The following is an 18,344-nucleotide window of genomic DNA, read 5'->3' on the forward strand; positions in this document are numbered from 1 at the left end:
ATTTGTTCTGGTGAACACAGAGGAAGATATTTGGAAGAAAGTCTGTAACCAGACCGTTTTGGGGCACCATTGACTTCCATAGTAGGAGGGGAAAATACCATGGAAGTCAATGGTGCCCCAGTTTTCAACATTCTTCAAAATATCTTCTTTAGTGTTCAACAGAACAAACAAATGTATACAGGTTTGGAACAACCTGAGGGTGAGTAAATTATGGCAGAATTTTCAATTTTGGGTGAACTATCCCTTTAATATCTAGACACTAGAAGAGCAGTGATTGGTTATGAAAATGAACCATAACGTCTGTTTTATACAATATTATGTTTTGTGCATAGATACTGTCTTGCAAGAAAAATGTCAGACTGATAATAAAGTATTATATCATATCATATCATATTGGCTCAGCAATGCCAGAAAACAGCAAGATTTTACTATATGTGGCATAAGAGCTGTGCTACTCCATCAACACCTGTACGAGTGTGTGTGAAGTCGATTCGATCGTTTCATTAGCGAGAGCCGCTTTTAGTTGACACGTCGTAATGGCAACGATCATCATCTCTTTTCCTTGGCCCAGAACGCTCAGTTGCCATGGAGACGGAAGAGAGCTATTCATACCCGTGTTCTTCCGGAAGGCGCACGAGTCGACCTGTTAAAGTCAACAGTGGTGTCAAAGCTGCAAATTAAACGATTAAAACTACGCCAACCTATCAGATAACGTGAGTGAAAACTCAAAGCTGTCATTACTTCAATGAAGGCAAAGGATACTGATGCTAGGTTCACCATATTACTAGTAACTAGCACTATGTTATTAGCTAACAGGATACTGAGTGTACTGAGTGTGGGTCCTGAATGGTGAAAATCTGTACCTTTTCTCAACTTGAGTCATCCGTGTTTGGAACACACAGTGCCATTTTATTGTCAATATATCAAGATTCCTGTTTTTCAAGTACTTTTTGTTTGATTATAAGAACTTTTGTCCTATCTCAGAATGAAACACCATTGCCTTTCCGTACCTGCTATAATTGAATCCTTCAATTTCGTTGCTATGGTAACAGTTTTAGTTGCTTGGATACAGTTCCCTCCTCCGAGGCGAAGTCAACGCACATGCTCAGATCATTCCTCAGCCCTCCTGAGAGGCTTCTGTCATGGCGGCCGCCACGCGTGTACTCAAGAAAGGCATCGCTCCGTCTTTAGTGGTGATTTTAGGAGCCACTGGAAGCGGCAAATCCAAACTGGCTATCGAGATCGGGAAAAGGCTGAATGGGGAAATTATAAGCGCTGATTCCATGCAGGTAAGTCGAGCGATCTGCTGCATCATCTGTCAAACAGGGAAGCAAGGGAAAGGGCATTGCTATTAATAAATGACAGCTCGTTTTAAAACAGCAGAGCTGCAAAATTAAACCGTTAATGTTTTATAATCGAACTGCGTCATTTGTCAAAGCTTTTAAATTCAGATGCTAGTTTTATAATGCGTTAAACCAGAACATCAGTAGGCCAAAGCATGTGGACTCCAAAAATATTTATACAGGCTTATAATTACCTTTCCTCCCGAAAATAGGTTGCAGCAAACATTGTGTGAATGTTTTGCCTAGCGCATCGTAAACGTTTGAGGATTTAGAGTTGTTTTATTTCCTCGTGCCCATCACTGGTCGCCATTTTTGACAATGCTCCACGCGCTCATAATTTATTAATTTGTCATAAAGTCGTGTATACTGATCCACTACCACCACACTCTTATGACAAACAACATATCATAACTGGTTTCTTATTTCGGGTGATGTTAATTGGCCGTATGCATGGGTAATCTAAAGGTGGTCATTGCTCAGTTTTCTTATCTGTTTTGATGGGTTACACTAAATATATAGAAAGTTAGTGACCATCTGCACTGTTCCACTTGTAAGTCTGAATCATTTGTTTGGTTATGTTTGAATAATTTTGACCAAAGCAGTAGATATTTTTAGCATGAGCTCAATAGGGCATGTTGCATAACAGTCCTCCCTCCTGTCCACCATCTGATACCAAACTTTATATCCAAACCAAAGTACATCAAGGAGAAAGCTGTCCATTAGCATTACCATGAATCCCAACGGCATGTACACCACTGGCGCAGATACCCAGAGAAGTACAGGTCTGCTCAACTGCAGACTGATGGCAGTCACCTGCGCTGTGACACAAAAAGGAGCACATGGGGAAAAACATCTTTTATTTTAAGATCCCTGCAAAATGTAATAGCTAAAACATGATAAATCTGGTACTAGTTATCGGGATTGATCCAAAATAACAAGTTTGTTTACATAATATATATGTGTGTGTAACTTACTGTATAATTATTTTGTATATATAAATACACACATATGCATGTATATATTTAAGAAATACTTGCATGTATACTCTAAACAATTTAAATTATATATAATTTATATATAAATATATAAATCTTAAATCTTTTAAATCTTAATGTAGTATGCATGTGTGTGTATTTATATATACAAAATAATTATACACAGTGGTACACACACATCTATTATGAAACACAAACCACGATTAATCATTGCCCAGCACTAATATACAGTGGGTACGGAAAGTATTCAGACCCCCTTAAATTTTTCACTCTGTTATATTGCAGCCATTTGCTAAAATCATTGAAGTTCATTTTTTTCCTCATTATTGTACACACAGCACTCCATATTGACAGAAAAACACAGAATTGTTGACATTTTTGCACATTTATTAAAAAAGAAAAACTGAAATATCACATGGTCCTAAGTATTCAGACCCTTTGCTGTGACACTCATATATTTAGTTCCATTTCTTCTGATCATCCTTGAGATGGTTCTACACCTTCATTTGAGTCCAGCTGTGTTTGATTACTGATTGGACTTGATTAGGAAAGCCACACACCTGTCTATATAAGACCTTACAGCTCACAGTGCATGTCAGAGCAAATGAGAATCATGAGGTCAAAGGAACTGCCTGAAGAGCTCAGAGACAGAATTATGGCAAGGCACAGATCTGGCCAAGGTTACAAAAAAAATTCTGCTGCACTTAAGGTTCCTAAGAGCACAGTGGCCTCCATAATCCTTAAATGGAAGACGTTTGGGACGACCAGAACCCTTCCTAGAGCTGGCCGTCCGGCCAAACTGAGCTATCGGGGGAGAAGAGCCCAAAGATCACTGTGGCTGAGCTGCAGAGATGCAGTCGGGAGATGGGAGAAAGTTGTAGTAAGTCAACCATCACTGCAGCCATCCACCAGTCGGGGCTTTATGGCAGAGTGGCCCGACGGAAGCCTCTCCTCAGTGCAAGACACATGAAAGCACACCTGAAGGACTCCAAGATGGTGATAAATAAGATTCTCTGGTCTGATGAGACCAAGATAGAACTTTTTGGCCTTAATTCTAAGCGGTGCGTGTGGAGAAAACCAGGCACTGCTCATCATCTGTCCAATACAGTCTCAACAGTGAAGCATGGTGGTGGCAGCATCATGCTGTGGGGGTGTTTTTCAGCTGCAGGGACAGGACGACTGGTTGCAATCGAGGGAAAGATGAATTTATACCCAGCCAAGTACAGGGATATCCTGGACGAAAACCTTCTCCAGAGTGCTCTGGACCTCAGACTGGGCCGAAGGTTCACCTTCCAACAAGACAATGACCCTAAGCACACAGCTAAAATAACGAAGGAGTGTCTTCACAACAACTCCGTGACTGTTCTTGAATGGCCCAGCCAGAGCCCTGACTTAAACCCAATTGAGCATCTCTGGAGAGACCTGAAAATGGCTGTCCACCAACGTTTACCATCCAACCTGACAGAACTGGAGAGGATCTGCAAGGAGGAATGGCAGAGGATACCCAAATCCAGGTGTGAAAAACTTGTTGCATCTTTCCCAAAAAGACTCATGGCTGTATTAGATCAAAAGGATGCTTCTACTAAATACTGAGCAAAGGGTCTGAATACTTAGGACCATGTGATATTTCAGTTTTTCTTTTTTAATAAATGTGCAAAAATGTCAACAATTCTGTGTTTTTCTGTCAATATGGGGTGCTGTGTGTACAATAATGAGGAAAAAAAATGACCTTAAATGATCTTAGCAAATGGCTGCAATATAACAAAGAGTGAAAAATTTAAGGGGGTCTGAATACTTTCCGTACCCACTGTATATATTATAACTTTTACAGTGTCTCACCCATGAAACGGCATTCTAAAAACATGGCACTCAAGTTGAAAAAAAAGTTCAACTCTTATCTAATAATTTTCCTTTTTTCTCATTCCACTGCCCGTGTCTTGTTTTTTTTTTTTCAATACAATTACACATTCTGTGTGAACAGCTGCTTAAGACTTGCGATGTGTTCTACGTTCATAAAGCACGTCACACGAGAGCGTTTAATCAGGTGTGCCATCATGTGGTCGGATCGTTTTCATCTCTAAACTGTTATCTTTGCCATATTGTCAACATGTCTAAGTGTAACATTTGCTAACATTTTTATTCAAAACATTGATTTCTCAATTTAAAAATAATAAAATCGAGGAAAAACATCAAATTCGAATTAATTGAAAAATGCGGGAAATATGGGCCCAGCCCTAGCTTGGAAAGCCTGACCTAAATCTAAAAGATTAATGGTCTGGCGTCGACTAATGAAAATCGCCCAGCTCGAGGGGCGGCACCAAGCATGCATTTGAAAATCTCACTGCACGCAATTGGATAACACTACGACCAATCACAACAATAAACCCCATACGCTACCAGCGGAGCTAACTGGTAGATTATACTCTTACCGTATCCGGTCGGCAAAACAGCAAAAACGTCCTTCTTGCAAAGGAATGATTCGAGCGGCGTCTTCTGTTCCTGTTTTAGATAAAAAGCCAAGTCTAACTCGATCATTGTAGCGGCCAAAGCCGTTTTAAACAACTGGTGTTCATCCATAGGCATCTTGCAATGTTTACTAATGACTTCGACGTCACAGCGCTGTCGTCATCTGTTTAGCTCGCCTCTGGCCCGCCTATATCAGATAACCTGATGTGATTGGTGCAGCTCAGATCGAGGGGCATATTTAATGAGCATCATTACTCGACACCAGAGTAACTCTGAACAAATTCAACTTGTGCTCTCGCGAGAACTCTGGATTACCAAGGTAGGCCAGCCCTAGTTACAGCTGTATTTATCATTCTTGGTGTGAGCAGGCCTTTACATGTCTAACTTTATGTAGTACTGCTTTTTTTATTATTTTGCGGTGAAATTATGAATAATGCAGGATCGCAAAAGCGACATTTTGATGTTGAGTTGTTCCACAATCGTGGAACTGCTTTTTTATTCCATAAAAATATATAAATAAATATTCCTCTGAATATTACAGTGGCTTAGTTTGCAGTCTAAGTAGAAGCTCATTGGTCACTGCCAGACCATTAACTCATCAGTACAAGGCTGAATCCGGATGCTTATTCGTTACTTTTTGACGTTTGAACCTCCCCTTTAAATAATGTGACCGCCCAGGCATGCATTAGCCTACTTGCTCACTTTAGCCTTATAAATGCATTTTGGTTTAATCTGACTCATCTAGTTGCCTTATTGCCTATGGTGTTCTTGCAAATATTGAGGAATTAGAATATAGCTTTACTGTGTCATTGTCAACTTGTATGCAATTCAAGAACTTTAGTTTTTCTACCAGATTATCTAGCTCTTTGCAGCTATGATCAGGTGAAATAGCTGAGGTGCTGCATCCTCCACCAAGTCTGTGTCAGTAACAGATGAAAAGGCTTTGTCTGTATGGACTCCCTGGAAACAAGGCCTGGGAACTCAGGGGGTGGGCTTAGTGAAGGTTTGGTACTGCATTTGCATATAGGCCTGTCTATTATTCTCAATAGAAAGGGACTTTTCTGCTTTTGAATTTGGGTCAGTTTAATCATACATTAAAGCCTCATTCAGGATGTGGAAATTTGGCCCATTCCCAAAGTTGAACTGGGTGTAGTTCATGTATTTTATTGGTTGAAAGTGTGTACATTTGATTAAAGGAGTCATTCCTTGATCTTTTGACAGTTAAGAGGTCGTTATACTATAAAAATACCCAGTAAGTTTCAAAACTCAACTTCCTTGTTATTCCAAAAACTGCTTTTTTTGAAACCACGGCCATAAAATGACAGGATCTCAAAAGTGGAGACTTGGGATGTCACAGGGCAGCGAAAGACCGCCTTTGCAGAAGAATATCAACGCCTATGTCTACATCACCGCGTCTTTGGCCTCGCCCACTGGAGCGTTAGTGAATGACATGAGAAAGAGTAAAGATCGACACAGGATCAATACCATTACCTTTCAAAGGATCCTGATTCTTGGAAAGTGTTTTTTTTTTTTTTTGTGAAAGTGTTTGCATTATTTGGTGAAAGCATTAGTGAGAGTGCAGAAATTGCATTGCAATATGATCTTTTCATTCACACGATCAACAGACTGTCTGTCATCTGCATAATGCTCATCACTACAAACTTTCATGTGATGGAATAGATCTAAATATTTTAAAAACTTCTCATGATTAAGAGTGGGCACCATAGGGAGCCCTTGAAACTTATATCCTGGCTGTTGCCAATAACAGCTTTAGTATAAAGGAACACGCCGACTTTTTGGGACTTTAGCTTATTCACCGTATCCCCCAGAGTTAGATAAGTCTATCCATACCCTTAGCATCTTAGCATCTACCCATAATACTCTAGCAACCGCACGACAATACCACTCACAACACCTTAGCAACCACGTAGCAACTTTTGCAAAGGCAAAAGTTCTATTCCAAAGAAAATGTGAAACTCTAGTTGTCCTTCTCTCATCCTTGAGGATGTATTGCTCTATTGAGAGTGGCATGGCCGTCACCTGGTGCAGTTAATTGGGTTACGCTAATAAAATTTCTCCCCTTGTGCTGCAGTGCAGTCGCATCCACTGCTCACACACTGAGCAGCAAGCTGGCTCCTTCAAGACCCCTCGCTGGTGGAACGCTCCACAAGAGACAAAAGAGTCAATGAGAGCTTTGGATTGAGCTAGCAGTAGTAAATGTGTGCTTTATGTATTTGTAGAGTATATTTGTAAGTATTGCATTTGTCCATTGATAAATAATGCATGTTTGTGCTAGGGTGAGTTGGGCTTTTTCATTGAGTTCTGAGCACTGTTACAGGCTGGCTGCTGGGAAGCCACTATTGACGTGCTGAATTGGTGCCTATACGCCTATTATGCACAGTAGCTTTCATTGCAAATTCAGTGGCCATGCAGCTTACACAGGGCACTATTTACATTTTGAATGGGAGTACTGTACGGAGGGGTAGAATGGGACTTAGCTGAGAGAACGACCGATTGTTCATGTGGTCAGGTTTTGGATTAAATATTTGAATAATGGTTTGTTGAAGTCTGGTACCCAAATTCTTTCTTTTGGAGCGAGTAGTGACATGAAAGGTCAAGGGAGGGCAGGGTTCAATGGACCTTGGGTCGACAAACTGCTCATGGGAACCCCGGCTGAGGTCACTTAAGGCTGTAACTGGAGAAAAGTAAGAAGGGATTTTAGATGCTTAGGGCATCCTGCTTTTCACACAAGGTCTTCAAGATCCCAACAGCCTTTTTAATAGGCCATTCACAAGAGTGAAGGCCCAGGAGACTTTAGCGCAAACGGTTATTAATGGACTTTAGTGGGTGTTTGGGCTCACTGATGCGGAACCGATTGTACTACTCTTTGCTGGTGTCAGCTTTTGATCAGTGTAAAAGAAATCCAAAGGGTTTAAGGGTATCATGGTAACATGGATTACACAGAAACGAGACACCCCGGAAAAACCCGTACAAACACCCATGCTGTTGTTTGGGCTACAATGACCTGCTAAATGACTGGAGCCCAGTTATACTGAATGGTAACTAATAACACGGAGTAGCCATTAGGAATCCATAAAGCAGTGATGTTATTGTCCATAATTTGTTGATTATAGGGTAACACTTTATTTCCATACTCCACTTTAGTCATTCTACTACAGTATAAGCAACTTTGCAACTTCATGTCAACTACCAGTCATTAGAGTATTTGTAGACTGTCTGCTAACACTTGGTCCCTCAACAAACATTTTACTGACTATAAGTAACTTTGCAACTACATGTTAATTTATTCTACTAACCCTAAATGAATTCTAATAGTCTACTAATACGCTGAGACTGAGAGTTAGTAGAATGTCTAAAGTGGACTATCAAAATAGTGTTACCATTTATAGTATTATTACAATGCAAAGCTTGAATTATTCAGCCAATTGACATAACCAAATACATTTAAAAATATGGGCAAATCAATTATTGAACTGAATTAAGCAGAGACTTTTAATCAGATTTTGGCTGTTTTTACTGAGAAGGGTAAAAAATCAAACTTGATTGAGGGCAGTGGGACGAAAGTATATGTTACATTATACCTAACTATTTTATAGAGCTGTGCGATTAATCATTAAAATATCTTGATTCAAATACCCACGCAATCTAACATTCAAATCTGTGTTGGAGCTGCTGCTGAGTCTGACCCAGAGAGAGCAGTTGTCATGTAGACTACGCTGTCAATGAAACAGCTTCACAAACAGACTTTTCAACTACACAGAATCAGTATTTCTGTTACAATAATTCAAATGATCACAGAAGATAAAAGTTTAATTCAAATTAATTAAATATTCTTTTTTTAAGAGACTGCAGCAATTATCATTTTGTCAGAACCTCTAGTAAATTACATGTTATTTTGTTTAGTTGTCTATTCAGAATCGGGAGAGAATTGTGATCAATATTTTATACAAAAAATGGTTATTCTCATTTTATCTAGAACCGTGCAGCTCTACTATAGTATGTTAATTTGTGGGGTTTTTTTTTTTATATAAATTAAAAATGATTAATAATAATTTAATGGTGTCTTTTGATATGGCTTAAAAGATCATCACAGACCTAGTTTTGGGCATCTGTGTTTTAAATAAATGTATTCAGTCTTTTAACCCTCTACTGCACGGTGTTGCCATATGGCAACATACCCTTTCTTTGGACATTTCTTGAAATTTGAAAAGAAACATAAGCTCTGATTAGTCTTAAATTCATGGTATAACCTGGTGGTAACAAATGATATGCTTTGATGACATCACATGACACTACACACAGGGTGCACTGTCATTCTTTTCACACACTTTTGATGACTCCAGTTGCTGAAGAAGTGCTTGTGAATATGTGAAGATTTTCCTAAATCTTTCATATTTCTTCAGAATTTAAAATTACATCAAGCATCTGGGATAAATTCTAATCTTTTTTCAATCATTGTCACATTGTTTTGATAATACTATTACCTTTTTATTCAGTAAAATAGGTATGTTGCCATATGGCAACATTGTGCGGTAATGGAACAATATTTTGCCCATGCTAATGCAGAGTAGCTTTGTATGAATGACAGTGTATGGATGCACTGATATAGTTGGATGGTTGTATTCTACTCATATATTCATATATATATATATATATATGTATATGTGTATGTGTATGTGTATGTGTGTATATATTTATAAAGTAAAAGAAAAGTATAAAAGTAAAATATATACGCTTATTTTGTTTAGAAAATGAAGCCGTCAGTGTTCTTTGGCAAGGCTGAGAGGAGGGCTGAAATGTACAGGGTACAAGTGGTTATACCATCTCATGAAAGTGAGGATGAGCTATAGGGATCAGTGACGAGGAGTATGAGAGGCAAGCAGAATTAGGCCTAGTAGACTCAATATGTATAGACTAAATGTTGTTGAAATAATCGTTTCACATAGAGTAGTTTCACTTGAACAGTTCTTATGAGTTTGCGTCAGATGTTTTGTAAATGTTGTTGAAATAATACTTTGAAAATTAGTTTCATATTTTGTACACAAAGCTCTTGAAAACATTTTTAATAATAAAAGCAATTTAATTTCTAAAAGACAGGTCTGTAATCATCTATGAATTTCATGTCATTTTGGGAGAAAACACTTCAGGCTGTTCCATTGTCGCACAATGTTGCCATATGGCAACGCACCCAAAATTCCCCCCCTGAAAAATAAAAAAATATATAAATATGTTAATTTGAGTCTATTTTATACATAAAAAAGCACTGTAACATTTTTTTTCCATGATTGCATAATAATGCGTGCAGTAGAGGGTTAAACATCTGCTTAAATGTGAGGAGGCCACTGATAAATGCAGAGAGATGTAATCATTCTGACTGAATGACACATTATTAGTGGTCGACCGATATTGTTTTTTTGATGGCCGATGCCGATATCTTAGAGAGCAGGGTGGCCGATATAAAGCCGATATTTTTATATTTATTTTAATCAATATTTAATAAATTAGAAAGAAATTAGAAAACAAATCTTTAAAATAAACATGCTTTTATACTTTAGATGGCAACTTCTTGAATCTGCAATCCTATTACAGTATTTTTCACAAAGTAATTGTTTAGAAATATATGAATATGTGAATAAAAATAAGGTAAACACTGTAACAGGGCACTCAGTAATCTGGTAATTTCGTGCTGGTAATCATACTTTTTCAAAAAGACAAGGTAACGCTAATTTTACATACAGCACAGTGAAAACGATATGAATATGACACAGTTGGCAACTGGTTGTATATCAGCATATTTTAAAATGAAGGATTTAAAGTTTTTCGATCGCGTCTCCTGTGAAGCTGATCTTCTGTTCGCATTCACTCACTTCGCACGGACCGACCGTCACTTGCAGACAGTAATGCACACTTCACAAGATATCACGGCTGGATTCGATTAAATCTGCAAGGTTTGTGAAATTAAATGTTTATTAGATATTCAGCGATTTGTTTAAATGACGTAGATGCGCATTTGCTGAATGTTGACGGCAAATGAGAAAGTATTTTAGCCTGATTGTTTGCCTTTTCTGTTACAAATAATATAAAAGCAAACGCTTTACTTTACTTACTTCGCATACCAATTACTTTCTTTGTTTACCAGTTCTGTCTAACAAAGTATTAGATATGACTGACAGAGATCGTAAATTAATGAAGACGGAGAATGTGAGTGAGCGCTGTGTAATCTGAGGAGCTGCCATTGCCGTTCTCTTCTGGCGGTGGTGTTCTCAGCGGCGCCCGTCAAAATAAAAGTCTGGAGCGCCATCAAAATAAAAGTCCCGCTTCCAACACATCGGCCAATCAGAAAAACTTATCGGCCGATGCCGATATTTCAAAAATGCCAAATATCGGTCGACCACTACACATTATCACGTTTCACTCAGTGACCGTTCATAAGAACTTCTGCTAATAATTGGATCTCTGCTCTCAGCATAATGCCATAAAAACTACCTTGGCGGGTAAACCTCCTTTTAACACTTGGTGTAATTCGTAATTGATTGACGTTGGGTTCCAGTGGGAGTGTTTTTGAGCCTCATTTTGACTTTTAATTGAAATTTAATTTGTTTTTTCTTTTTCTTTTGTAACTTTTTCAGTGCCAGTCTACAGCCCAGCAAACACTTGCTCTTTAACCTGAGCTGTGAATTTTGTAGTAAATGCAGCTTGACTCTGAAGCGTTTACCTTTACTTGATCGCCATTCTCCTATGATTACCAATTTCAACAGACTCTCAGCTCTGCTTAAGAGTCTTGAAGGCCCATTCACATACTCAACCATTTACCTGAACTTTATTTAACCTTATGACATAATGTGAAGACTCTTTCAAAGACCGATTAGGATTTGCTGCCTCTTTTCCATTCTCTTCCTTTGACTTTCCCCGCATGATAAATGACAGGCCTTGACACATCTGTGCGCTCCTGTTTCACGTGATAACCGTAATTCAAAGAGAATCATTTATCAACCTGATTTGAATACTGGACGCAGGCTTTTAAAGCATTTGTCTGATTTCTGCTCATTTTCTCAGAGCTCTTTGATAAGGCGTTGCACCTGTTTGAGCACTTGTTCGCACTAACATCACCCTGTGTGGTGGATTATTGGATCAGGCCTCAAAGCAGTCTGAAAACTGCATGGACCGCATTGGAAACCCACAGGGGCATTGCCATGTAATGTACCCAACAATTATTGCAATCAATCTGCTTTGCAAATGAATGCATTCCCAGAGGTTTAGTCATGTACAGTTGACACCATGTTCCTGATCTGTGAATTGATTGCATTTAATTTTTGCATAAATACTAGATTCGTTTTTAATGCAATAGTTCACCAAGGCATTATAATCATCATTTAAATGTCTTTCCCTTCACCTCATAATATTTATTTTTAGCTTTAATTTTTATTTCAGTTTTAGTCATTTTTAGCATTTAACAACTTATTTTATTTTATTTCAGCTTTGTATCAATTCATGTAAATTATTTTAATTGATCGGTATTGGTCAATATTGAATATTTAATTGTACATGTCATTTCCTCTTTTTACATTTTAGATTACGTTTGTCATCCTCTGTTACTCTTTAATACTCTCTTAAAAAAACACTAATTTAGGCTAATAAAACTGTAATCTTAAGCAAATCTGATCTTTCATACTGTACTTTATAATGTTGTGCTGTCTAAAATTACATGTAACAACCAAAATCAATAGGTTTTGGTTTTCATTTTAGACAAAATTTGAAAGAAACTACTTTGGTAATCGACTGCCATATAATTCTGGGCTGTTTTCTTCTGTGGAACACGTCACGTGCACACACACACAAACAACTTTTGAAGAATGTTCTGTTACACTATTTCGATCGTCCACTTTAGACATTCTGCTAGCGATAAGTAACTTTTCAACTACAGTCGTGGTCAGAATTATTGGTACCCCTGGCAAATATGAGCGAAGAAGCCTGTGAAAATAAATCTGTATTGTTAATCCTTTTGATATTTTATTAAAATTCACAAAAATCTAATCTTCCATTAAAGTAAAACAATTGAAAATGTGCAAAGTGTACCATCAAAATAGTTACTGACCTTCATGCAGACCTTCAGGTTTGAAAAGACAATTTTCTTTTAATTTTTGGCTGAACTATTCCTGTAAACATCTGTCAAATGACTTCTAACTAAAGGATGCAGATGAAAAGAGAAGGGTTAATGTGACCTTTTATGCATTTGAAGGGTCGAGTCAGTTTGTCTGCGTTTACTCAGGCGCTAAATGCTTTTGGAAGGAACCATTTCCCCCCTTTTGCCAAACACACCAGCAGCTAAATTCAATTTGAGCTGAATGAATGAAATCCAATTGTGTCAGTCTGTCTGGCCTCGTAGGACTGGCGGCACAGCACATGCCCGCTGTGACGTCTGCATTCATCCTGGTGTCTGAGAAACCTCGCCAGTGCTCGAGATCTGCCTGATAACCAGTTAAACCATCACTTTAGTCTCTCAGAGCAGACTGAACACTGAAGCGAGAAATAGAAGTGATGTCTCTCATTTATTCTCCATTGCTCATCTCCTCTGCCACCCTGTTCTGTCTTCCTGGAAAAGCCTGAAATGGGGTGCGGAAATGGGTTAGTTGTGGGTGGGGTGTTGTGTGTGTTTGGTGCGAATCAGAAAGCCTCCACAAATGATGACTGCATGATAGCGCTAAAGCGAGGAGAAAGAGCGAGATCGTGAATGATTTATTAGCCTGGCTTCACTGAGCCATTCCTGGAGGAGAGAAGGAACGGATGGAAAGATGCAGGAGGGTGGGGCAGCGTGAATGACTGCACGGTTAGGGCGTTGAAGCTGTGTAGTGGGAGGTACGGTGCTGGAGAATCTCCGTTTGTAGTTTCCACCCCTGATACAGAAGCACCAGTCTTCCTTTTTATCCTCATTGCCATAATTATGTCATGCATTTATTTTGTACAGCATCTTGTTGAGGAGTGGTGTGCTATTACTTTCCTAAGCACTTGAACTTACAGTTTTCATCTAAGTAGTAGGGCTGCATGGGATTAGGAGAAAATATATCAAGATATTTTGTTTTTCTGCAATGAATGATTTTTTTTTTTTTTTTTTTTTTGGCTGCGGAGTGCATCCGCATAGGGAAAAAACCCTCTACAAGAACCAACTCGAACCATAAAGTGACCTGATTTAAAATAACTTTTTAAAAGTTTTCTTTGGCCACATTCACACTAGTTTTGGTCAATTCGATATGACTATAAAATAATTATAATTATTGGGGTTATTATGCTAAAGCCGGGTTCACACTGTATGATTTTGGCCACGATATGGCTGTCTGAGACACATTCTGAGAATCCTAAAAGACTGCTCTGATCCTGGGCCAAAATCTGAAGCATTTTATTGCTAGTTGGACATGTTCGCCGACAGCCGTTTAATGACCATTGCGATCAAATTTGACCTCAGATAAAATTCTGGCAGTGTTTTGAGGCACAGTCCTGCAGTGTGACTTGTCCTAGTGCAGAATCTGATGACACAATTAATGAGACAACAATAAACCACCACTTGCTCCACAAACAGACGTCTAAATATTTTTTTTCTTCATTTTCTTTAGAGATGCACCAATTGCTAGCCTGGATGCCAGCCGAACTTAGCCCCGCCCACAACATTTTTAGGTCGGGAAGTTCGGTCTGGACTCGATCCGTTGAGGAGCTATTATGCCCGAACAAAAATTGTTCGGACCAATCAAATTGTCAGGGCGGGCTTTATACGATGATGGACAGATGAGCAACGGTAACGTAATCATCCACGTCATCAACGAGCGCTTGGGTTGAATTCGTTTACAACAAATGACTGCCGCTGGAGAATTGAGATTTCACAAGTTCACACTTACAAATAAGTCAGATAGAATAAATGCATATTTGGCGTGCTGTCCGAGGAGAGGGCTCCGGGCTCGGTATTCGGCCCGAACCCAGAGTAGGCTACTCCCCCTGTATTCCAGGCTGTGGAAGAACAAGCCAAGAGTGAGTGGAGGGATGCTGAAAATTGTCAAGGAAGGTTAGGTGAGTTGACAGAGTGAATAAATGTATGCTTCCTCTCATGCTGATAGTGTAGACCGTAGACGGTAATTGTTTGATGACAAGTTGATTGGATTGATTATTTGAACGTGCTCCTCCCGAACTTTGTTTATAAAACATGTGTAGATTCCACCATTGTGTCTGTTATAGAAGATATCGACAGCGCATTAATTTTAATAGAGGAACAGAGAACCGCGATCAAGGCATTTGTCGATCGGAAACATGAATGAAAAACATACGTCACTTACTAAGTTGCTCTGATTGGTTGTTGGTCTATCCAATTGAGTGCAGAGGCATTTTCCTTCCTGGTTCGGTTGAAACACGCCCCATAATCACAGCCCAATGGAGCAGTATCAGACTCACATTCTGACTAAAATCTGAGTATGACGACGTCAGGCTAACCAATTGCAATGTTCTTGGCCGATTCCTATTTATTTATTTATTTTTGTAAGTATGACTTGCGGATACAGATTTTTGCCAACTGATCAGTGGTGCACTCTTTTGGTGTGAGTGTGAAACCTGCAGGAATTTGTAAAATTATGCGCAATGCAAGCACTATTTAACCGGAGCAAGTGAGTGAAAGGAGGCGGGTGTGTGACACTTCGCCTTTGGACAGAAGAGAGCCAGAACGTGCATCTGACGTTATTACCTGTGCTGCTGACAGCAAAACAGACCGTCTCGAAATTGGAAAGACGTGAGACTGACCAGCCAGTCACCGGTCTGGGCCAATCATATGGAAAATCGGCCAATTCCGGTCCCTGGCAGGTCAGTTCATCTCATTTTTCTTTTCAAGAAAAGCCATGATCAAAATTGGTGCTTGAGATTGTTTGCTAGTTTTTGTTTCTATCCCGCATGTAAATGCAGCTCACAGTAACTGAACACGTCACGGATGATGATGTGGAACTCTGGACACGTTACTGCAATATGGCACACATTCACATTACATAGAACACACTATTTTAACTGTCGCAAAGTAATTACTTATTCAAAAGAAGGAACTACAGAGAGTACAACATTTTAAATGCAGCTTTTGTGAAAACAATTTTTATTATTTAGTTTGTTTTCTTGACTCATAAATCCATTTTCGACCTGCATCAGTCTTGCTTTCGGTTATACTGTCACTCCTCCTCTCCTGTCCTCGTACTCAATGGCCCTTCCCCCTGTATGAATAGTGGGGAGCAGCTGTCTCGTGCGTGGCCTGAGGTGCTGTGTGGTTCAGCCACGGCCGGCTGTAATGGCTCAACACTAAAGCCATTGTCTGAGGACTCGTCTGAGTGTTTGCGGTGTGGGTCACTGGATTCACTACACCCTTTTTGCTCATTCACCCCCTTTTCTTTTGCTCTCTGTCTCCCTCTAATTTTTGAATTCTCTCATTCTCACACAAAGAGAAATTGTCCCCACCCCGTTAGGGCTGTGGTCGGCAAACACAACCTTGTGACCACTTTATCGGCCGTCTCTTCCTCGCTTTTTGTGTGTGATGAGCGCTTGGATTCTCACACCATGTTGCAACTGTTACTACCACATAAATGTTGGTATTGTCTTTTTTTTACAATGTGAAAATGTGGATGTGAAATATGGAGTCCACATTTGCTCCGTTCCTGTTTTCACTCCTCTCTTTCACTCCCCCCCCCCCCCCCCCCCCCCCCCCCCCCCCATGGACCAGTTGTCCTCATTAATAATGAGTTTCAATTAGACACTCTGGCTCTCTAGAACATGTCCACACACACACACACACACACACACACACACACACACACACACACACAGGCAGCTGCATGGGATTAGATGCCTGCCATTCAAGTCATGGAAGGGCATGTGACCCAACAGCAGGACCTCACCACCACGACATCAACTAGGCAAACCGAGGCAACAGCATTCTAAATAAGAATCATCAATCATCTTAATAAATCAAATCAAAAATGTCTCCTCAGAAAAAAGTGAGATAAAGGTTAGAAAAAGAGTTAGTTAAAATGTGATTCAAACAAAAATTAGGCTAAGAGGAAGTATATTTTGTTTGCCATGTTGTACTGTTGTACAGCGAAATCTTTCAACAGATTTCCAGTGGTCAAAAATCTCTCACATTTGTTTGTTTAGAAAATTTTTAAAATTCTGTCAAATACGTTTCTTATATAACAGTCTTCAATATGTTGTAAAGAACATTTCAAATGTCTGTCTGCAAGTTTTCTGTGGACAAAATATTCCAGTTTTATCTTTACAGTGATTGACAAAATGCACAATAGCACAACACATTGAACAAACTGTGCTTCCATTTGATTCGAACAAAAAATTGTTTTTGTTTACTATTTTGTACTGTTGTGTGAAACATCTTTCCAAAACATTTATAATGGACAATTTCACTCCTAGTCCTAATCCTTTCAAAAGTTTGTTTTTTTTGCGAGAAACTTGTGGTCAGTTCGCAACAAACAGCTTGCAGTGAAGCACGGTGGTGCTAATGTTTATTAAACGTTTGCCAGGAACAAATTTTTCCCTTTATAACAATCTTCAATAAGACATTTTAAAATGTCTTCGCAAATTTTCAGTGACAAAACATTCCAGTTTTCATCTGTATAATGATTGACAACAAGGTACACAAGCACAACACACTGAAGATTACTTCCGTTCCTCACAGGAATGTTTGCATTTGCGTCAGATTAAATATGCTGACTATTTTAACTAGCCGCGAGGGACGAACTAGGGAGATCTACTAGGGCGAAAAAAATTAATTACTGGAGAAGGGGGCGACTGGTCAGAAGGCTGGAGCACAGGGTGGGCTTTATCGGTTAGAGGCTGGTACTGAGCCTAACGAAAGGGGGTGACAAACGGGTGCAGGGAACAAAACCTGCTAATGCCGGCAACACTTAAGAAACGCGGCCCCAAATGAGAGCCACATGACTAGGCTCGACATTCGCAGGGCCTTCTGTCCTTCTTTGCCACACACATACACCACACCACACCATATATATATGGTATTTACAAGATTTAATTTTTGGTTGTTGGTTATGACATTTTAGTGGGCAAACTCAATGTTTGTAGTAGTAGCACATTTTCAGCACATCAGGTACTGGTTACACCATTGACCCACATCAGCACATCAGGTACTGGTGTCACCTGACCTGATATGCCCTCGCTAATGAGCTGTGGCGCTCCCAGCATGCTGGCATCTTAGTTCATGCGCTCTCATGTATTGATCAATGTTCTTTGTCAGTGCTGTATCTACCATGTTTCTAGTGGTCCTAGAATGCTGCTATCGTAGTAGCTCACAAGGTTTCGGAACGGAGTACGTGACTGTCCATTCAGTCCATTTATTGAAACTAACAAGGCACGTTAACAAATGACCGCTTATGAACGTTTACATATCAACATGTATTTAGCAACTTGTCTTGACTTGATGAACTTCAGTTTTAACAAATTGTTTTTGGCAATAGTGTTAAAGTGACCATTGTTGTGT

General features: G+C 39.3%; 1 protein-coding gene across 2 annotated transcripts in view; it reads left to right on the forward strand.

Moving 5' to 3' along the window:
- Positions 1-1,094: 1,094 nt before the first annotated feature.
- The window catches only part of trit1 (tRNA isopentenyltransferase 1), a 50,387-nt gene continuing 33,137 nt past the window's right edge, over positions 1,095-18,344 (forward strand). Inside the window, exon 1 of one of the 2 annotated variants that reach the window (XM_084423282.1) lies at positions 1,095-1,289. In XM_084423282.1, coding sequence (XP_084279408.1) covers positions 1,143-1,289 — 147 coding nt within the window. In that variant the 5' untranslated portion in view covers positions 1,095-1,142. The remainder of the gene's footprint in view (positions 1,290-18,344) is intronic. The other variant, XR_014629166.1, reaches the window with a different exon arrangement.

This window comes from Rutilus rutilus, assembly GCF_951802725.1.
Source record: "Rutilus rutilus genome assembly, chromosome: 11".
Lineage (NCBI taxonomy): Eukaryota > Metazoa > Chordata > Actinopteri > Cypriniformes > Leuciscidae > Rutilus > Rutilus rutilus.